General features: G+C 43.2%; 1 protein-coding gene across 1 annotated transcript; it reads left to right on the top strand.

Annotated features, from left to right (window-relative positions):
• The first annotated feature begins 679 nt into the window (after positions 1–679).
• Positions 680–21,284, top strand: cnstb (consortin, connexin sorting protein b). Its single transcript, XM_079996603.1, has 13 exons — positions 680–793; positions 1,234–1,322; positions 2,992–3,439; positions 5,469–5,578; positions 9,867–9,897; positions 12,266–12,352; positions 12,472–12,583; positions 13,491–13,512; positions 13,651–13,738; positions 14,517–14,623; positions 14,666–14,842; positions 17,519–17,663; positions 18,243–21,284. The coding sequence occupies exons 3-13, from the start codon at positions 3,352–3,354 to the stop codon at positions 18,449–18,451; spliced, it is 1,176 nt and encodes a 391-aa protein (XP_079852729.1). The 5' UTR covers positions 680–793; positions 1,234–1,322; positions 2,992–3,351; the 3' UTR covers positions 18,452–21,284.
• Positions 21,285–22,852: the final 1,568 nt, after the last annotated feature.

Here is a 22,852-nt window from a genome sequence, read left to right as displayed (position 1 = left end):
CACCGTTTGTGACGTCACATCGGTTTCGGAAGTGACGATTTGAAGCCTCGAATTACAATTTCTTTTTTAATAAACACACACACACACACACACACACACACACACACACACACACATATGTATATCAAAGCCAATCAAGGCAACCACGATACCACATGTACAGATACTATTTTTTTGAATTTTCCATTTTTTTACATATAGATATTTTATACTTTCCCAGCACCCTTTGTATGCCTCCCTCCCGCCCTCCCGCCAAGCACACAGAACACCCCACTCACCCCAAACAATCCTTGGGTCAACAAAAAAAGGGTTGAAAAATAAATAAATAGACATATCCATAAGGACAACATGTACTGATGTTTAACTCCTAAAAAGAACAATAATGCTCAAAATCACGCAAAAAAAAAAAAATCACTGACGGTATTTCGCGCGCATCCGTTGATTTTGCATTGAGACGGAGTGTTGAGTGGAGCGGCATCTAGCGGCCATCGGCTGAACTGCAGTTCGGGGCACTTCCGCATTGGCTGCAACACCCATCACCCGCCAGCAGGGGGCGACATTCTCCACACATGTGGTTCCAGACCAAAAAATAAAAATAAAGAAATACATTTCTCAGGCAGCGGAGGAGAAAATGCCCGGATCAGGTCGTAAACAACCGGGATGGGACCGCAGATGAGCGGGGCGACGGATGGAGGAGGTGCTGCCTTTCCGTGAGTCGGACGCATCGGTGCTTATTCGGTGGGCGGGCGGCCGTCAACCGGCGGACACCCGGACACCCGGATTCCAGGAGCACGTACGTAGCCGTCACATGCCGTTTGAATCGCTTGAAGTAAGTATTGGAGTGAGTTGTGAGGATGTGCTGTAGACGAAAGGGAAACCTGCTCCCAACGTTATGATGTAGACACATATCGTGCACAACTGACTATTATTATTTTTTTTTATTGTATTTACATATGCATATAATGGCAGAGAGGTGGCATGCATGCAGGATCACCTATTTAGCTGTAAAAGCTGCAGCTGCAGTGTGTTCTATTCTATCCCCCGTCAGCTGCAGCCAGCCCACTAGGTCACTTTGCATGGCAGCGTGCACCAGGTCAATCCACAGCCGTGCAACTTTCGGGCATGCAACTATGGCTTTCCTTTCTCCTGCGATTTATATATTTGCGCATGTGCATGTACAGCGCATGTGTGCAATTTGGTGACAACAATGTATGTCATTTTTTTTGTATGCAGACTATTTTCCCGAGCCCTTGCACGGTTTAAATGAGATCAACTTGAGCGACAAGCCGCACTGGACTGGAAGGCTCCACGTCGAATAGAGGGTAAAGGTTCCAGTTTGAGGAAGTCAATTATCAAAATAAGCTGTTTATTAGAAAATCCACGTGGTTGACTCATAACCCTGGAGTAGGCTTTTACTTTCTGAACCTGGATCCTCTGATGTTCATAAAAAAAATGCAAAGGGACAGAACAATGTAGTACCCCCCCCACCCCCCCCAGTCTGTAATCCTTCTGACCCATGAGTGACCTATTCCAATTTTTAGGCAATCTTATAATCTTCAGATGAAAATTATTATTATTATTATTATTATTATTGTTATTATTATTATAACTAGAATTGTGTGTTTATAGATATGTGGCATCCGAAATGAAACATAGATAGATTTACAGATTGTTTTTCTATTCAAAGTACAATGTAAAATAATCGGCTGAATCTGCATCCACGAGGTTGTGGACTCGCCTGGCTCCAAAAGATCCTTATTCTGGCGGTGCACATCATGTGAGTCAGCCACTGCTCGCGGGCTTTGTACCCCATGCCACAGTTCACGTTGTACCATACATGGCCTGCACTTGACTGCCAGAGCCGCAGCCCTGAGACAGGCAGCAAGATGCGCCTTGCACGCCTTCTGAGCCTTCATGTTGCAAACATGGGGCTCGGTGAGGTGGAAATGGCTTCAATGCCCAGACTATAGTTAAATGGGGCTTGGCATTGGCTTTTGGAGAGGCTAACGGTGGGAAGTGGCGTTGTATCTCATTGCAATGTTTTGGGATGAAAGGGAAAGAACACATCATCTCTGTGTTGCTGAATACTGTTGCTGATCCACTTTTAAATTTTTTCCTCTTATCCATCCAATTTGAAGCTGCTTTAACCCCTTTTGATGCTTTTATCCCGCTTCCTGCCTCCACGTTCCATGAGTTCCTCTTACTTTGGCGGAAGAAAGCCATGAAGAGGAAGCAACGGAGTGCGCGGTCTGTGATGTAACACATCCCATCATTAGTCTCCCAAGTTGTTTTCAAACCCGGCGCTATGCAGAGCGGAGCACTTCGACGTGGCCGAAGGGGCAGCCGGGGTTCGGACACAAAGAAAAGCCTTTCAGTTCCACAACGTAGCACCCATGTTACAGGCACTGACTTCTCTTCTCATCCTCTCATCTCTCATCTTCCCTGACACTGGTCCCTCTCTCTCTCTCTCTCTCTCTCTCTTTCTCTCTCTGTCTCTATCTCTATCTCTAACCCCCTTCTCTCTTTCGCCCATAACTCAGTGCCAAGATGGCACAATAGCACCTTTTCTTTTCTGATGCCGAAATGAACTCTGAGCTTAAATTAGTTATTTTTATTGATGTACTTTGCTTAAGATGGCTGTCTAAAAGCGCTTAAACTGGTCAAACACCATACTACCTTACAGAAGACTGATACATAAGAGCTGCTAAAAACAAGTTTAAACACTTAGAACACCCAGAAAGAGCATTTAAAGTGGACATTTTCTGCAACATTTACATTTTTACAAAAGTAATGTTGCAAAAGTGTTTTTTAATGCAATTTAAGGCTAGATTTGATTGATCCAATATTTATGGTTCGTATTGTCCAATACAGATACTGAGAATCAGTGCCATTTCTGCAGAATACATACTGTACAGTGTTGCATGCCTGAAACACCCCCCAAAAATGACAAGGGACTGACTTCATACTGTGTTAAAACGTGTGTGCCAACAGGTTGTGAAGCTACAGTGAATATACAAGAGAAGAGGAAAATCGTGACGTGCTGAGCTCTGATAACTACATCGATCGCAATCCTTTAGTTGTGCCGGTGGAGAACACGCTGGACACCTCAGCCCTCTCCTCCGGCGGCCACCCAGCAGAGAGAGGGGATTAAAACCTCGGGATCCGTTGGGAGACATAAAGCCCGTGCCGCAGCGTTTTTTTCGAGCGCGGAGTGGGGCCTCTACAAGACGCCGAAGGGGAGAGTTCTGTGGACAAAACAAGCGACCGAAAGGTGTTATTCTTCTCCAGTGAGGAGCCCCCCCACTTTGAGACACGTCCACCAGGAGAGAGACACCCGAGGTGTCAGAAGCGATGGGCAACAAGAACGCCAGCCCACCGAAAAGCCCAGACGCTGGGAGCCCTCAGAAACAGGAAGTGTCCTCCCAGAATGACACCACAGGTTTGTTTCTTTGAATAATTATTTTCCTTTTTAACCTGCAGGGTTTCCCTCAGGCATCGGTGGCGGCCGCTGGGCCTAAGCATCAGCCTTTATTTTTTTTGTAATGTATTTTTAAGGGTTGTTTTTTTTTTTTTTTTTTTTTTTTTTTAATCAAAATATCAACATTGACCGCCACATATTTGATTTTCACATTTTTTAACAATTTTGCAGTACATTGATCTCTCTCTCTCTCTCTCTCTCTCTCTCTCGCTCTCGATAACGGACCTGTCTGTGAATAGCCCCTCCTCTCCGTGCACACTCTGCATCAAAACATGATCATGCATGTTTTAAACATCCCGTTGGGTTCCGAAACCCGGTACCACTATGCCACCGGTTCCTATACAATCGTATGCACCGGACCGAATGACATCGCAGATTTTGGTGCCTAATTTTGGTGGCATGTCCGAGCCACCGATTGAAAGATCCGCCCTCCATCCACTCTGAAAGTGTTATCGATGAGGGCTCATCGATGTCACATTATGGTTCCTTAGCCAATCAAATAAAAGAGGCGGGTCGTAAGAGTTTTCACAACAGATAATGTCCGGTTCATACAAACTTATTTCAGTTATTTGTTAACATGTAAAAAGTTTATGAAAAGTAATTCAGGACAAATGGGGTTAGTTCATAAAAAAAAATCGAAATAATTGGATTCGATTTTATTTTTTAGGTATTTTTTTGACTCAATTTCTATATTAAACAAAACAAAAAAGCACCGTGCATAACCGGGACACTCTCAGCATCACTCTCGGTCCCTACACAATCTAATCTAATCTAATCTCAAAACATTTCATGGCCCAGTGTGGGGGAAAAAAGTCATTAACTTCTGATTTTGATTTTGGATTTTCAAAGGGATATGAAATGATTGAATGACACGTCTTTTTACGTGCCAACCTCCAGAACTTCAACGCGATACGACACGCTTTAAAGGGGCGAAAATGGAGCCAATAAAAAAACCGTGTCTGTTGCAGGGTCGTTTGACCTGCGACTGAACCACGGGTTTCACCTGTTCCAGTAATGGAAAATGCTGGATGTCAGCGGGTGTTTTGTTTGGTGCGGTGGAAAAGGGGTATTTTACGTTTATCCATTTGTTTTCATAGGCTGCAATAGCCGTAACATCGATTTATGAGGCCTAACTAGCCAGATGATAGTGATAGCAGGGACACTCAATTTTTTGTTCGGAAATTCACTTTTTGTCTATGTTGCTTAGATTCTGACGAGAAAGTCTATACTTTTTTCAATCGCTGTGTGTCCAGCACAGAGATTGCAATCGGCTGAAGGCAAACGGTGTTAGCGGAATGCATGGCTGCCGAGGGAAGCAACTAGCCTAGCTCCTGTGAAAATCAGGGGAATGCACCTTCCAGGATGTGGAAAAGCTGTTTTTTAAGTGACATTATAACTGAAGAGTTTTGCGGAAGCACTGGCAGGCACTGTGGGAAGCTGCGTTATATGAGCATTGCAAAATCCAGCTAATGGTGACTAATTATTACCTATCCAACGGCTGGAGGCTGGAGGGAGGAGGACAGGCTGTCACTGACAGGACCCGCTGAGCCCACAGCGTGGTCTGTCAGCTGGCTCAGGCGTCAGCCATCTGCTGAGATGCCGTGAGACACACACACACACACACACACACACACACACACACACACGCACACACACACACACTGACATGCAGCCCATGGTTGCTCCTCCTAAACAATGAGCAGTCGAGAATGTTTCTGCAAGATGTTTTTTTTTTTTAAGCTTACTGTGTATATATATTTATGTCATATCATGGCTGCCGTATGATGTGGTCTTATTATTCTACAGCGATTAAAAATGGGTTATTTGTTATTTGCAAAATGACAAATTATGTTCATCAGAAATTGCATCACATTTTGTGTTTGTGTAATGACGTCGGTGTCCTCTCATTATCCTCTCATTATAGCATCGGCACCGTCCTCTCATTATATGATGTCATGGTGTTTGTCTGCACTTGAATGTCTTTTTCCAGGAAGTGGACCCGACGAGGGGCCCCCGGGCCCCAGCCCCGAGTTGCTGGCCTCGCTGCATTCACTACTGGAGCACGAGGACCACACACTGCTGCCACAGTCCCTGCACCAGGTGTGTGTGACGTGTGTTTGTGTGTGAGAGAGACAGGGGCTGGGATAAAAACGGCTCAGTCAATATTATCAAAGGCAAACGTCCTTTGTGCTTTTATTCAGTGAACAGGCCCCGGATGTCTGACCAAGCTCAAACCTCTGCACAAATAATATTTAAGCGTCTATATTATAGAATTCTGGGAAATGTGTCTGTGGGGAAAATGTCCCCGTCATCTGTCATGTCCCTCTGTCATTTCAGATGTTGTTTAAAAAGTGTGTTGTTTCTGTATGTAAGGTATTTTTTATAGCATTGATCGGACTGTTTCTCTGTGTATTGCATCCACAATGCATTGTGGATGCAATGTTGTGTTTGCTAGCTGAACAAAAAAAGTATCACAGTCTCAACCAACTGTCTGTGTGTTACTGTTGTACCACATCGTAAATCACATATTCCTTATCATGACTGTGGACTTTTATTGGGTTTAGCTTCCCGTTTTTCCCTGGAGATAGTAAATTTAGCTTGTTGGCCTCTCAGAAAGTAAAAGAACATTTAAGGCTCATAAGGTAATGTGGGAGTCTCAACCCACAGGACCAGGTTTAGGGAGGGAGACGGAGTCTTTCTGGTGGCCGGGCGCCAACATGGCGAGAGTTTTTATTAATAATCATAAAAAAAGGGCTCGCCAAAACAGGAACATGAAATAAAAGGAATTAGCAGTGTCTCTGGTTCTCCTCGGTCGGTTTCAACGCGCTGCATCACGCAATCCCCACTGCAAGACAAAACAACACATAAGAAAAAGCTCTCCCGGCCGCATCCAACCAATCAGCGCTAATGAGGGTGATCGGGCGAAGCCGTTGCAGCTGCGCCCATGGCAGGAAGAAGCCGGCGTTGTCACCTGCTGACAAGCAGCCTAACCACGCCCCCTCATTTGTCGCAGTTGTCGTTATGCTGCAGTGGGTGGGGCACGGTGATGCCAGAGTCACTGATGTGCTCAGAGCCTTTATTATGTATCATCTCTCAAGCTGTACAAAGTACTGACCCCGTCGGCACGGGCCCTTTACACAGATACAACATGAAATTTAGGTTGTAACGGATCGCAAAACAGAGTCATGGATCGGATCACTTTTCGGATCACAAAAACAAAGAGACAAATATAACTTTGCTTTCCATTCATTCTGTAAAACACATAAAGCAGAGAACTGTTGCCCATGGTCTTAAATGAAAACAATCTCAAATGATCAAATAAAATCTTAATATATATTAAATATTCAATAAGCAATTGTTAAATTAAAATGCAATATGAGGCAAGCATGATACCCTCTTCCTTTAAACATGGTAGTGAATTAAAAAATCGGATTAGATCAGTATCGTGTTTAATTTCTCACGTTTATTACAAACCAAATTTCATGAAAACCGGTTCAGTATTATGCAAGTTTTAGTGGATTTTGTAGAAAAGTCTGCATCTCTCACTACCCATTGTATTTATTTTCAAGCGGATCTTGAGCACATTTGCTTCACGATATCTGGTGAAGTAACAGCAACACAGCGCCACAGACCCTGAACCAATCACTGCACTTCAGAGTAAAACACAGCAGCATCTGTCTTGTCTCTTCTTTTAACTACAACTCTGCATCCATATTTAGGGAATTATTACTTCAAAAAGTAACAGTGTTGGCAAAACTGTATTACACGATGATGGTTAAATTTTGCAATTGATCGGAGGGGCGACCCGTACGGATCATCCACGTTCCGTTACACCACTGCATGAAATACACTCAATGTCAGTGTTCTTGCACATCACAGCGTGATCTTACCTCATACTAATAGTATTTTTCTTATTTTTTCTCTCTTCCTTCCTATTTGCAGGGTAAGTATAAAAGAAACATTGTGGAAACACAGAAACTATTTTTAATTTGTTGAAACCTGACACTAGTTTACAAGGCAGTCCAACAGAAGGCGTTGCATTCGTTCACGTTACACAGTTATGGTTTAAGCAGCGGAGCGTGGTTATTGCCTTGCGTGCCATAGCTGTTTCGACATGGAGGTCCATATTTAGTCATATCTTCAAAGAAATCGCTCGCCCTCAATTCCATGGCAGATTAGTGCCGCTGAATTTTTTGTTTTCTCTGCGGCAAATTGCAGAGTGTGTCATCATTTCTTTCGAGATAAAAATCAGTCCGGAAACGTCAGATAAAAGTTGTACAGAGGATACAGTTATCTGATGCCAATACACAAGAGGTTCATAACATCCAGTTGGTTTTATTCAACAAACTAGGGACATTGTGTGCTTAACGTTTGATAGACACATGCTGTTCAAAGGAAAGGTTCTCCACTTTCTGTAATTCTTAATCTCATTTGCACTCCCACGAAAGAGCTCTTTTGGCTTGATCCCCCATAACGTAAGAGACTAGAAACAGGAAGTTGCGCTGCTTCCTAATGGCAATCCGCTGTCGCCAAGATTACACTGTGGAAACACTTTTGCTTCCTTTATTCAACGTTTGTAAACATAATCCAAAGCACACCTCGACGCGCCGATCTGCGCTGTAAGGGTTAATGTTGTTGCGTTGAATCGTGTAATGGAAGCGGAAGGGGGCAGTGGGGAAGGAATGGAGAGTCTGTCTCTGACTTCAGGACAAGTGGGATGAATTACTGTTCGTTAGTCGTGTGCGAGTTCAATCTTGAAGCGAGTGCCGAACATTCTTCACACAAGGATTACGGAACCCTCGCCCAGAACGCCGCGGCATTAGCACGCAACCACACACAGCGAGGTACAGCACGTCTGCATGGTGTTTAACCCAACAATGGTTACAAAAAAGGACTATTACTTATTATAACTAACTAGCATGTTGAAAAAAGAGACATGGACGAATTCTGGGTCAAACACTTCATAAAGTGCACAATTGAATGGAAAACAAGCGACTAAAGAGTGACTATACCATTATTTGATGCATACTAAGTTGTGTTGTAAAGAGCCAGGTATTTGATATGAAAACCTCTCATGGACTATTTCTAATTAAAAATGGCCTTGTGAAACATTTCTAATTAAAAAATGGCCTTATTATTCGGGGTACAGCCGCAGGTCTGGTTTTTATTCCGATTTTTGTTATTAGTTTTCTGCTTGGCACTTGTCGGCCTAAAAGTGTTTGGTGTAGGGCAACCGCCGAACCCGCAGACATGGTCGAGGTCGCGTTGGAACCGAGGCGTTTCAGACATCTTGTGGTTCAAGTTTGATCCGCATCGATCCACATTTAGAACAGAAGTTTGTGAAAAACCGCTGTAAATCGACCGGACCGAAGCGCGGCGCTTTGTGACATCATCATCCAATTTGTTATGTGCAGGTTTTGTCTTTGACATGGGTACTTTAACATGGGGCGAGTTGCGCGGTATACACCCCCATCTGTATGTAGCAGTTGCTTTGTGCGGGATTTGTGCTGGGTTAAGAGGATGGGCTGGGTTGAGAAAATTGTAACTCGTGTTAATAGTAATGTGTGTTTCGCGCAAGTCGGAAAATTGTAATGCGTTGCAGAGAGTCGTCACCGCATCGCTACCAGATGTGTTGCCATTATAACACAAGGGTGTGTTCCATTACTGACAATTAATTTGATTATACTGTATACCTTTATCAGGAGAACAAATTGCTATGACTAAACTGGACCCCATGCACTGGAGCCTGTAGCTAAATGTGTTATTATTATTATTATTATTATTATTATTAGTGGTGGTAGTTGTAATAGTATTAGGTTTCCTGCTAATAAACTGACATAGCACATACTGTAATACATGGACTCACTTTAGCACAAGAAAAGCCGTCAATAATTAATTTTAAAGACTGGTCACACTCGTTTCAAGGGAAACGACACGGAGGGCTGTGTCTGGGAATTAAAATAAAAAAACTGGAATAATCCCAAACACAAGGAGTGCCATGTGACTCGTTGTCGGTCATCACAGGGTCCACAAACCCCTCCAAAATGGCTGCCATGTGACTTCAGGTCTCTGAAAGGATTTGGTGAATTTCACATCTCTACTGTACCTGATGGAGCGGCCTGAATGGGGCTGACGATGTTGGTCATGTGACTAGACACACACACACACACACACACACACACACACACACACACACACACACACACACACACACACATTAAGGGACCACAGACTCGGCCTCAACTCGATTCTCATCTCGTTATCTCTGTGACATACACAAAGTATGTTTGTAGTTCCGGGAAACTTCAAACCAGTAAGTACAGTGTGATCCTCTGTTAGTCAGCAAGTCTCCTTTGTTTCATCCTCTCTCTCTCTCTCTCTCTCGTAGATTGCAGAGAGCTACTCCCTCTCAAAAGACTGTATCCTTTCAAGAGAGCCCGCCGACTTCATCCCTGCGTTGTGTGGTGGTCACACATACACTCACACTCCCAGCGGTTCCCCAAACTGTGCCGATGCTAGAAGTGCCTCGTCAGCAAAATAAACGACGGGAGTGACGACGGGTGTTTCCCTCCGTGAGTTATATGAGAGCGAAATACAGGGACGATGCCATCTGATACGGGTTTTTTTGGGGGGGTTTTTTGGCCGCTGGGACCTCGAGGAGATTTTTAATCGTTACATATCAGACTCAGAAACAGTTTATTCAGGTGCATTTATTACATATACTAGGAATTTGTTCTGGTGAGGTGTGGTACTTATAAAAGTTAATTCATTTTTAAATAAATATGATAATAATAATTTCATTAGTTAAGTTAAATCATCATGATTTAGTCCAAACTTCCACACCTCTGGTTAGGGAGAAAGCAGTGAAACAAGGATGAAAACAGTCATTATTGTTCATGATCTAATGGTGCAAACGTTTTGTAGATGACAACAATGAAGTTAAACCATTCGTTGCGGTTCATCTTCGACCTGATTTAGCTCAAAACATTGTTTTGTTTTTGTCTAAATAACTTACATTTCCTACAGGGAGTCTCTAAAGGGTGAACATTGTTTGTGTTTTTTTTCCCTTAATTGATCTGTCCGACTGTGAGTCTGTAAATCTTGTCGTCTAAAATCATTTCAGCCTTCCCTCCGCGTCCGTCCGTCTTAAGTGTGTCGGTCGCTGGGAGTTCCCTCGTTTGGCTGCGAACGCCGAGGCCTGTGCAGTAGTTTCCTCTGGCGTCGACTGAAAGGGCGTTACCTGACTGCGCCTATTTAGGCTGTTACCGTGACAACTGTCTTGCGGCAGAGGAGACTGTGTGTGTGTGTGTGTGTGTGTGTGTGTGTGTGTGTGTGTGTGTGTGTGTGTGTGTGTGTGTGGAGATGAAGAAACAGGAGATGTAAAAGAGAGAAGTAGAAGGTGGGAGGAATTTAACAGGGTAAGTAAAGAAGACTTGCTTTTCAAAATAAAAGCACATGTCTAAACATTTCCAACACGATGGAAGAAAACTTTGAACTAGACATTATTATTATTGTGGCGGAGAGGTTGGGGTCGGGTGTCAGGGGTCGGGGGGTAATTTCCACAACAAACCGTTTACATAAGGACGTAATTTCCCAATATAACAAATTAGAATTAAATATTTATATGATCTAATAAGCAGATGGTCCAAAACACCGTTGAATATTGTGAGGGACATTCCGGAGAGTCTGTACGGATGTTTCTAATTAGTATCCCCCGCCCCCCCGGAGATGTTTGAGGTATTGGCGTCCTGACTCTTGTTTACTCTTGGGATTTTTATTGCAATTTCAGATTGCTGGGACTTCAAATAACAATGGCTGTTCTGCATGGATGAATAATTTAGAGTCATTATCTCTGCTTCCACTTAGAAAGTGCTCGCCACTCAGATCAAATATCCTCCCCGGCCGCCGCTTCACAGCAGCAGTTTGTTCTTTGGTCAGACAGTCGTTTTACTTTTTCCACATTTTTCACCAGGACACAGCCTCTGATCCTCACACGCCATGCTTATAATCACAGATAATGTTGTGGGTGATACATGAACGGCTGAATTATGACTTATTACTAAGTTATTAACTTTGAATGACTTTATAAAAGAGAACAATCTAAAATATTGTGTCAGAGATGTCTCTACACAGCCAGTGCTCCTTTGTGTCTTTTCAGTGCTCATCCTAAAAAAATCTCACTTTGTTGACTCAATAACAAGGTACATGATAGAATAAAATGTAATAAAAGTGGGATTCCTGGGCCCCCGAAGGCAGTGTTTTTGGAAAAGCTTTCTGGGGAGTTTAGAGCCATCTTCTGTTTATCCTCCCATAGTCTTCCGTGTCACAATGAATGCATTCATGTTCACTCCTTCACTCATTCAGCAGCTCTGTGTATAATTTCAGCTGTGTGTGTTTCTGTTGGCAGCGCCACCAGGACCAATGGACCATGCGGCGCTTGCTTTTTTAATACATGGTACATTTATGTCATCCAACACTGTGGTGAAAATGGTAGAGACTAGAGGGCAGTGGTTCAGTGCCTGTTTCAGGTCAGTGAACAGATTCCCCCTCAACCGTTTCATATCCATCCTTCAGATTGCGTAGTGTTAATTGATAGTGATTAATATGTATGAATGCATATTAATGCATGAATGCATTAATATGTATGAATGCATCGACCCTCATTTCTCTCATGTGAGATTTGGAACAATTTGGGATTAAACATTTTCGTGTTATTGTTCTGTTTTAATGTGTTCAGTGGTTTGTGTGTCAGTGTGCGTTGCGGTCTTTAACCCCCACCGCCACCAGACCAGGGGGCGATCCAGTTTCTGCAGCTGGAGAAGAGCTACCACGAGCGGCTGCTGGCCAACCTCGCCGCCCTGCAGGAGAACTGGGGTACTGCACGCAACCTGTAACTTGTCCCCTACATGGATGGATGGATGGATGGATGGATGGATGCCTAGATTGTGTGTCCCCATGCATGTTTGCTTATGTGCCGACCTTTGTTTTCCCAGAATGCCAGTGGAGGGAGAGGAGGGACACCGAGAGTGGCTCGCCCACTGAGACCAACCATATCGGTGCCAAAAACATAGAGCCCCTCACCCAACTTTGCAGGACTCACCACATGTAAGCTCAGAGAAGAAGAATCTGGGGTGTAAAACAACGGGATGACGGGATATTTTTGTCTATAATGGGTCAATTCCGTCCTCCCTAATGGACTACACACCGAAAAATAATGTTTCTAAAACATACTTTGAGTGGACATGTCTCTGTGGTTCCACAAAGAAAGAACCATCAAAAACGAAAGATCTCCACGCTGTCAGTATTGTGAAGTATTGTAAATCAGCCTATACCAGTGCAATTAAACAAAAACACAATGCTGGCGGCCGTCTCATTAGAGGAGTGTAAGTAAATGGTCTTCAGATTCCTCAAAGCATAAAAAGTGTTACTACAGATTGTGGCAGTGATAGTGAAACAGTTCACAAAGGCCGCACTTGTCTCGTCCTGTTATAAATGCACACAGCAGCTGATTTCAACATCTCTTCAGCGTGAATAAGGTCATTCACGCCCACATTTGGTGAAGTTCCTGTGACGTTTTTCATGTTTGTGCGTGTGACATCGAACCCCCGTGCTTCGTAGAGCAGCGTCCCGTGCTTCAAGGGCAGACAGAGAGCAGACGCCGCCTCGGTAAACCACGGTGCAGCCTCTCATGCATTTCTCATTTCCTGATATCGCCAGTGTCTGGCCTGGCAGAAACGAGGCACATCCTTGTCATTTTGAGCATTTTTCGACATTATCTCATTTCCTGGTCGGAGACGAACCGTTGAGGACCCACAGGGTGACCCCGCGGGACGATCAGCGTTCAAGGAAACGTGGGTTTGGAATCTGGACCACCACCGCATGTGTGATTTTCACCAATTACCAATTATATTGTATTTCCCTCTCCCTGTTTTCTTTTCTGTTCATTCAGCTCGTTTTATCCTGTCGCTTGTATTGACTCCCCACCCATCTTGTGTTTTCTCTTTCACGACAGGCCGTCGCTTGGAGCGAAGAAGGTGACTCATTTCAGAATGAATTTCAGAAGCTTGAGATGCATTTCAACCTCTCTATACACTCAGATAAAAACTCCCCCTTTCTCTGTACAGGGTTGCATGTTTTACCGAGTTTTGTGTTCCATCTGCCTGTGTCAACAGGCCGTGGGAGACGTGATGCAGCCAGAGACTCAGAGCAAAGAGGAGCAGAGTGATGACAACAGGAAGCCAGAGTCTCTCTGTAAAAAAGGTGAAAAAGAATATACAGTGTGCCTTTATAACTATATATAAAAAAATAAAGTAACATTAGAACAACAAATGTAATCATATTCATAATCACCAACTTGAGGGTTAAGGCTTGAGGCTCCTTATCCGCAGTCCTCCTTTACAAAGCTTTCCTTAAATTCTTCTCACCTCTATTCTTGAGAAAGGAGCTGAAAAAAGGCTTTGGTGAAGGCTTTACCAGATGATGAACGGCGATTGTCCCCAAACTGGAAGCTCATGCTCTTACATGTTGATGTTGGCAGAAGTATCCTACCCCCCCAAATAAAAAAACATGTAGACTAAGTTTTGCGTATATACAGTAAAACCCAAGGCAAAATAGACCAAAGAGCCAAAGTTAATCATTCTCAAAAAGAAAAAAGCCAGTTGGGGTACCCCAGTTGGGGTACCAAGAACAAAATTTGGGGAAAAAAAGGTGAAAAAAAATGTGAATACCGATATGTTTGCGGAACCAGATCTGATCCTGTGTACATTTTGTGAGTGAGGCTCATTGAGTTTCACAGGGAATGGAACCTCCGGCCCTGGCACTCTGAAGCCCCTTTCCACCGTAGGTTCCACCAGTTCAGGAACCAGAAACCTGATTCCAAAATAATTGGTTCCACCTGGACGGTCCCAAGTTCCAAAAAAAAAAAAGGTCCCGGTGAGTGAGGCGGTACTTTACAAGGGGAACCGGAACCGTTGGGGCCAGAGTTGGTGGCGCTGTTCTTCGCTGATTGGTCAAACCCTTTGTCTGCCCCATGTTTCAGTCAACGTGCCTGTAGCAGCTGAGCCGGACGAAGGAGGAGGAGGCTCGACCTCAACTTTGGAACCCCAAGCGGCTTCGCCACACACGGGCCAGAAGAAGGAGGAGGAGGAGGAGGGAGACGGGGAGGGTAGGAAAGAAGAAGGGGGGGAAGAGGAGGAGGAGGAGGATGAGGTGTATGAGGAAGGACAGGAAGCGGACGTGGAGGAGGAGTTGTGCGAGGAGAGTCCAGGGGGAACTCCAGAGGAGGAGGAGGTGAAGGTGGAGTGGCCAACAGGCGTGCCACAGGCCTCGGCCAAGGACCTGGTGAAACTGTCCCACACGGAGGGGGTAAGAAGACTGTCTGTCCACCCGTCTGTCCGTCTGTCTGTCCGTATGTCTGTCCGTCTGTCTGTGTATATCTTTGTGCTCACTGCGGTAGTTTCTAACCTTTCGCCCTGTTTATCCTTTCTTATCATTAATTTCCTTCCTTCCTTCCTTCTATTCTACCTATCTGCTGAAATGGGGTTTTGTGTCAAAGAATATCTCAAATACAGAAACCTAAATCACCATATATATAAGACACATAGCATGCCATGTGCTTATAAAGAAGAAAAACAGATTATGCATCAGATGTTATTGTGTGTTCTGTTGACTCTGCACTCAGGGTCTAAGTCTGTTTGTGGTAAACATAGTGGATCTGTTGTTACTCTGAAACCTCTGAATCGTTATCAGCAATAAAATATAATAGACTCCAGCCCAGAGGTGAAGCAACCCCTTTTCTGGGGAAAAAAACACCCAAAATAATATACGACCAAGGATGAACCTTGAACTGAAGCCAGCACAGGTGTGATAGTAAATTATGATAAACCCCATAAATCCAAACCCTTTCACACGTGATTTCCAATATTCTGTACTTCTTCCTACTGTCTCTCCCACTGTTTCTAGAGAGTTAAACTAAAATGGACCTCTCTGGCTGTTTGGCCACTTCCACAGCAGACCGCTGGTCCCTGGGTGAGATCATTATCATCCCCTGTGTTGCTTTATTCAACCCCGCCCATGCTCTTGGGTGCGGTCGGTCACTAGGGAAATCAACTCGAATGTTGAGCCGAGACTTTCTCCTCCGTGTGAAACTGAGCTCAGAGGGCCCGCTCTGTCTTTAAAACCTCTGTTATTCAGTATGCACAGTGCAGCTGTTACATTACGCAATACGCAAGTCTTTCTTTTGTGACGGGGTAGAAGTGGATTTTCAAAAGATTTTTATTTTCTGAGCGCAAGAAATAATCCAGTAATTCAATGACAAGAAAAGCTATGACACTAAGCAAACCAGCATATAGAATGCTGTTGCATACAATATTGTTTTTGCTTGGATTTTTATGATTATATTTTGATTATAAGTTATTTTTTGCTCAGATTTTTCATTTTTTTCTTGATTATTTGCTCAGATTTTTATTATTAATCTTCTTCGCATTTTTAAAAGTATCTTAAGTATCTGAAACACGGAAACCGCATTACTCACTGACATGGTTGAGGTCTCATTGGAAACGGGACGTTTCACACGTCTTGTTCCAGTTTGATCAATATTGATCTACATTTGGAGCAGACATTTGTGAAGAACTGTTGCAAATTTACCGGAAGTTTAAGAAGGCGCTTTGTGACATCATCGTCCGAAGTTATATAAATCCAGCTTCGTCTCTCTGAACTCATTCAGTTACAGCGACCTGCGCCTTGTGCATATTGTAGCGTTCACTACGCATAGATAGATAATACCCAAGCCGATGCTGCGTTAAAAGGAAACTCGGAAAACTGTAACTCGTGCTGCTCTTCACAAAACACCGAAAAACTATAATCGGTCACAGAAGGCATTTTTGCACTGCAGGAAGTTCTAAGAACCTTTGGAGGTGTAGATACAAAGTGATGGTGTTTTTTTACGGGAACTGGGAAAACTGTGATTCATGTCTAACACGACTAACCTGGACCCTGTGTATTGCTACTTCCAGCTATATTTTTTTATTATTATCATTATTATTATTTAGTAGTAAAATAATAATAATAATAATAATAATAATAATAATAATAAATACTATTTTTATGCTTTTCACAACAAATGTACAAAATGCTTCACGGAGAAAACAAAAAACGAATTATATATATTAAAGTAAACTGAAAAATCACAGTTACAAAATACTCACTTCACTTTCATTCTTCTAAATATTTTCCTTTTTTTTTTCAATAATATGGAACCAAGAAGGGCACACACATTTTGTTGAAGCTGTAAAATAGCACAAATTATTACATGTACACACTAAATTGTCTCACCCCTATAGAGTGCTAAATGAGATACTCTTGGATGGGAGGTGGCCCAAATTTCCCACCACAAACCTGATGAATGAAAAAAATGAATGAACCCTCATCTCAATGTCACATTTTTGAATTTGATTTCTCTCGCTTTGATTCACAAATATAATTGACCCTTAATTTAACACCTGGCGAGTTGTCAAAAGGATTTATTATTCCTTGTAAACTAACCATTTTCAGGCTGATAATACCTAATAAAACGTATGCAGTCGGCCGCTACGAGGTCCAACTTCTGAGCCACAGAGTAAATTACCCATATTTCTGCGCAGATAGAGTGGACAGCTGGAGAAATGACCCTGTTTCATTTGGCAGCATATGACAGTGCTTTGTGTCTTATTGTTTCTACTTTGTGGTTGTTTTGCAAATTAAGATTGGGTAAAGGGGTTGTACTCCTTATGCTGCAACTATCACTGCACTATCACTATTATCGCTGACTTATGCAGGCTGTCGTCTGTTGTTTGGACACACTCCTCAATCATTACATTTGAGTTTCATTTGATGAAATAGGGATATGGATTTTAAATACTTGTCTGTTAAAATCATGAATATGGAGCTCGTACATTTGTTTGTTCATTGCATATGTGCACAGGGACTTTATTTTCAATAACGGACAAACTATCCTGGACTTGAGTGTTCAACCCCAAAAACGTTTCCTGGCTTCTCCTGCAGAGTTCCTCTCCAGACGGTCTGGTGTCCATACTGAAGAGGAGGAGGGCGTCACTGGATGGACTTCCTCCCCCCGGCCCGTTGGAACAGAAACAGAATCCCAAGCGCAAGGTTCACTTCAGTGAGCCGGAGGATGGGCTGGAGCAAGGTGCGCGCCACACCTAGCCCTTACCCTAACCCTAACCCTAAACTAAGGTGCAAGGACCTTCAGGTTGATACGCATTAGGACACAGACCCCGTTTGATAAGATTTTGTCCCTGGAACCAAAATCTAAGAATATTTTTTATTGTTAGATAGGATTTTGTCCATTACAGGTATCTTATTTGGAGACAAAACCGGTCATTATTGTCTAATGGTGCTGGTGACTTTTAACCATTAGTCATCTTGCTGGGGAACCCCCTGGAACCTCTTGAAGGACCCCTAGGGAGTCCCCGGATCCCATGTTGAGAACCACCGGTCTACCCTAGCAAGCAATAGACAGGATGGTATAAGGGCGTCATTGTCAGTGTCTAAACTATTTATCATTTTTTGTGTTTATGGCTCAACACATTAAATTGATTTAATGCTTTACTGGGCAAAGCAAATGGATTAGCAGTACTGCTTTTACTAAGACTATTTTAAAATTTTCAAAATATCTTTATACCATTACTGATTCTATGTGTAGAGGCCTTATTAAGCTCCACCGGATGAATGGCCACATTAATTGTGTTTGGCTTCCCGTGTGCAGATGAGGTGGGGGGAGACTCCTGCCTGATCCTACTGCTGTTGTGTCTGGTTACCGTGGTGATCAGCGTCGGTGGCACAGCCCTCTACTGCACCCTGGTGGGCACCTACTCCAGCATATGCACGGACTTCTCACACAACGTCAACTTCTACGTCATGAACGTGCGGCGGGTGTTTGATGAACTCCGACACTGGCTGCCCACCCGGACTTAAGGGAGTGGACGTGGATCTGTGGTGGATGGCTGCTACGCTCCACCCGATGGGGGGGAGTGGTAAACGGGCTGTTGTGTCAGCCACTAAAACTTCTCGAAAGTTTTAAGAATCCTCCGCTTCACTCACTCATACCTGCGCAGACAGAGGAGGTGGGGCAGGGCAGGGTGTCGACCCTTCTCACCCGGAGGTGGAGTAGGGATCAAACCGGCAACCGACTTCATTGCCCGAACGGCCGTCCGACTCCTGCCGTCCCTCTGATGTACTTCCTACGCCACATTCCAACCCCCCCGCCTCCCCCCACCAAAAAAAAAGGAAAGAATCATTAAACATGTATCCGAGTGTTTCATTGGAGCATGAGAGAAGTAGTAGAAGAGTCAATGCAGCTTTTAATGGATTCACTAGGAGGAGGATTCAGGACGGACACTTCAGGAATCATGAACTGAAAGAAGCAATTCACTCAGTGTTGAGGAACCTCACTCTATAAAGCCCCATGCAAGGACATTTTAGGGCGTCTTCGGACCTGTAGTTCGATTGCTTTGTTCCGATTCAGAGAATAATATGTTAATATGGATGTTAATTAATATGTTGCACTTGGACCTCGGTACGATGTGTTTGTCGATTTGTGTTCACACAGCAACGCGTTACGTCGGACCAAGACTTGTAAACAATCACCACACATTTGCAAACTGTTTTGTGATTGGTCAGAATTTTCCGGGAAGTTACGATTTCTGGAAACCCACCCCCCTCCAGTGGGTTCACCGAAAATGTAGCATTACACTCCTTGGTCCGTGCTTGAAGATGGATCGGGTGGGTAGCCAACATCACCGCTGACCCTTTGCAGCGAGTGTACGTGATGCAGTCCCCGCCCAGAGCGACACGGTTTCGGGACACTGTGGTCAGTTTTCCCCGGTCGAGGGTCATGCCGGAGGAGGGTGAGGTTGGGCCCACCCTTGTCCACGAGGTGGACCTGGGATGAGGCGCAGCAAGTAACTAAGTCTGCGGCCCCGGGAAGTGGCGAGGTCAGGCCCTTCGCCCTCGAACCCTTCCGCGAACTGCTTCGTGGAGCTATCACACGCCTTCGGAGACCACCCTCTCTTGGCGTCTCAGTCCGGTTGATTTGGTGCGGAACAGAGTGCGATTGATGTCTTCACATATTCCCAAATGAACAGATCTGTGGGGGCACTCCAGGTTTCGGAACAAATGCTCCAAAGGAGTAAGATGTGAATACACCCATACTGAATTCATTTAGACTTTTTCTTAATTCCTGTTTGAATGTCTAATTTCAAGTTGTATCGTGGGGAGTCACGACTCAAAAATGTAAATTAATGGATTTGTGGCATTTTTCTGTGTTTTAAACAAGGTATGTTTTGCTCTGTTGATTTCTTTTAGCCCTATTTGTGTTTGTATTTCGTATTTTTCTTACTTACTTTAAGTTGTTTGAAGGCAGGTGAAACTGTGTGAAACTCCAATAGTCCGAAAGACTTTGAAAACAAACGCTTGGAATTGTGGACGGAAAGCCCATTATCCCGCTATTAACGCTCATTGCTCCGAAGGCTCATTGCTTGAAAACCGAACCCAGAAAAAGTCAATGAATAAAAATAAAATTTCCTAAACAAATAAAATAAAATAAATCACACCCTTTTTCCTCAAATCATTATTATGGGTAAGAAGTTCACAAATTAAATTAACTTATTTATTATAATTTAAACAAAAATTTCAAATAATACTTACAATGAAATAAATCTACTCCGAGGCAAATTGATCTTTCTTCATCCATCCATTGTTCACACTGAATTTACCATTGTTTCTCAAACAAACAGAAGCACATGGCTAATTATTATGCAGAATGACATCATCATATCTTTCCAGGTGCAACAGATGGTTGAGAATGTGGATTTCAGAGCGATGGGCATTGGTTTTCGGGATAACGGGCTGTCGGACAAATGGTCAAATGATCGCAATGTAGGCTACGCAAGAAATGCTGTCTTCTTTTAAATTTTGTATCTTCAAACGAGGCTTTCCACTGACATTCCTGAGGTTCCTTCAAAACGTGACTCCCCTGGGAGGAAAAACCGACGTCACAAAGCTCCAGGTGAAATACAAAACAACATCACAACATGCGTGATGGAGATCTGTGAGGTCACACACAAAAAAGAGGAAAGCTCTTCGAGTGAACACGACATTTCTATCTGATTCACCACGGTTGTCTGGATGCAATATGGTGATTTGTGGTGGTCTATGTTCCTCCGCACGTGCTGCCCCGAAGTCTGAAACCCCTCTGAAAAGCCTTGTTCTGTAGCTTAATCAACGTAAATATTCATGTTCTTCTCCCAGCTGTGTGTAACCACGAATGGACCATACTGGTGTCAAATTGAATTTTAGCCAGTTTACTAGGCAGCACAAATACTTTAAACTACCCATGATTATTTCCCTGAGGATAGCTCACATTTTTCGATCTTTAATATTGTCTGCAAAATTTGAATGCCACGGTGAGAAACCTACCTTGGGATATTTGGTCCTGGTCCCACTGACAATTACAATAACACATTTATGTCAAAGTTAATTAATTTTTTATTTGTGAATTCCATTTGAAAAGGCGGAAGTGCCAGAGCTTCAACGTGGAATCAACAAATACAAGATGCAGCAAAATGAAGTCACTTTGCCAAAGATCAGGGGCATCATAACACGTGTGTGCCGCCTTTAACTCAATTTGATATGGAATGCTCCTTTAACTCCTGGGCATTAAAATGTCAACATCAAAAGAAAGTGAATCTGGATTGTGTGTAGTTGAATTGAAACAGATGTGAATAAATGCAGTGAGGTTAGAATCTTACTTTTGTCCATACTTGATGTGTTTTAGGGAGTAAATCAGCCGTTTGTTGCATTTTAAAACCGTGCAGAGCGACCAGTGTGCAGAGGCCGTGCTGATCCTGGCGTCCTATTCCAACGACACTTATGTGAATTCGGGTTTCTGCAGCACAGTTTAACAGCCTCATAAACTGACACTACACAGCACCTGTGTAGTGTCAGTACCAGACTGTTGGCATTAAGGAGGACCTATGATGCTCATTTTCAACAAGTAAATATAGGTCTGAGGTCTCCAAAACATGTTTTTTTTTACGGAAAATACTACTCAGATTATGCATTCTAACCATTCTAACATGCCTCAAAAGCATCCAGTTCTTGACGTGCCGCTCCAGTGTGTGTCGCATCCCCCCTGAGGTCCCTAGTTCTGTGAGCCAATGGGGTTCGAGCAGGAGGGTTCTGATTTTTTTAGTCTGTAAACTTTTACTGATTTCACCTCATCAGTCCCCTAAAATTTGTTTCTGAACAAATTTGAGTTAAGAAATAACCAATCTGGTTGCTGAACCTTCACTCATATTAGATCTGCAAGGCCTAATTTAAAAGTTTGTTCCGACTTTCATGAGACAAGGGCACCGCATGGGGCTTTTCTTGTTTCATTCAATTGGGAAACATCTGAAAATAAAATAACAAAAATATGCTATTATCCTTTTTGTTTGCAGAAACACGCAGTGGATTACATGCATTTTTGGAAAGAAACACAGCAAAATTATTTTTTAAATACTTAAATTTCCATCAACTGCAGTTTCTTTACAGTTGATGGACAGTTGGTACTAATTCTCTTTCTATCTATTTATCTATTCTAAAAGATCTGTGCTGGTCTGTGCAGCCAAGAGCAGAGCAGTTCCCATGCTTAGGGGGTCCTGCGGCGCTTGTAATTCTCCAGCTGTGGGTGGAGTTACTCAGGTGGGGGGTGGTTCAAATTCTATTGAGTCTCAAGTGATGTATGAAGGAGACACAAATCTGGATGCCTTGTTGAATCACGTTTTCTGAAAAAGGCAGCTCACAAAAATACTGACTGGGTTGTCTTATTTCAGTTTGTCTGTTATTAGGCTCATCAGAGGCCCAAATGTATGTGCACAAGCACTGAAAAGCACTGAGTTTTTCATTAAAAAAACTCACCTTTTCAGTGCTTGTGCATGTCACTTGGTCCTTCAGTAGAACCGCGTCCGATCTGAGAAACATCACCCACAGCTGGAGAATACTGTAACAAGCGCCGCTAGGAACTGCTGTTTGTTTCACCGACCAGCACAAATCTTTTAAAACAAAGAGGAATTATATAATTATGTTTAAATAATTATGCTTTTTCTTTCTAAAATAAAAATAAAAAGTATTTTAATTGTGGCTCATTAGTGTTTTAATTGTAGATGTATTTATTTTATTTTATTGTCAGACGTTTACTAATTGAATGAAACAAAAAATCCCGGTGTGCGGAGTCTCCCCCAAAAGCTTCAAGAAAGTCAGAACAAACGTTTAATGAGGCCTTGTAGATCTTATGACTGGATTGGTAATTTCTCATCTGTTCAGACAGATTTTTGT

Source organism: Zeus faber, assembly GCF_960531495.2.
Source record: "Zeus faber genome assembly, chromosome: 2".
In the NCBI taxonomy this organism is placed as follows: Eukaryota; Metazoa; Chordata; class Actinopteri; order Zeiformes; family Zeidae; genus Zeus; species Zeus faber.
This window is presented reverse-complemented; position numbering and strand designations above follow the sequence as displayed.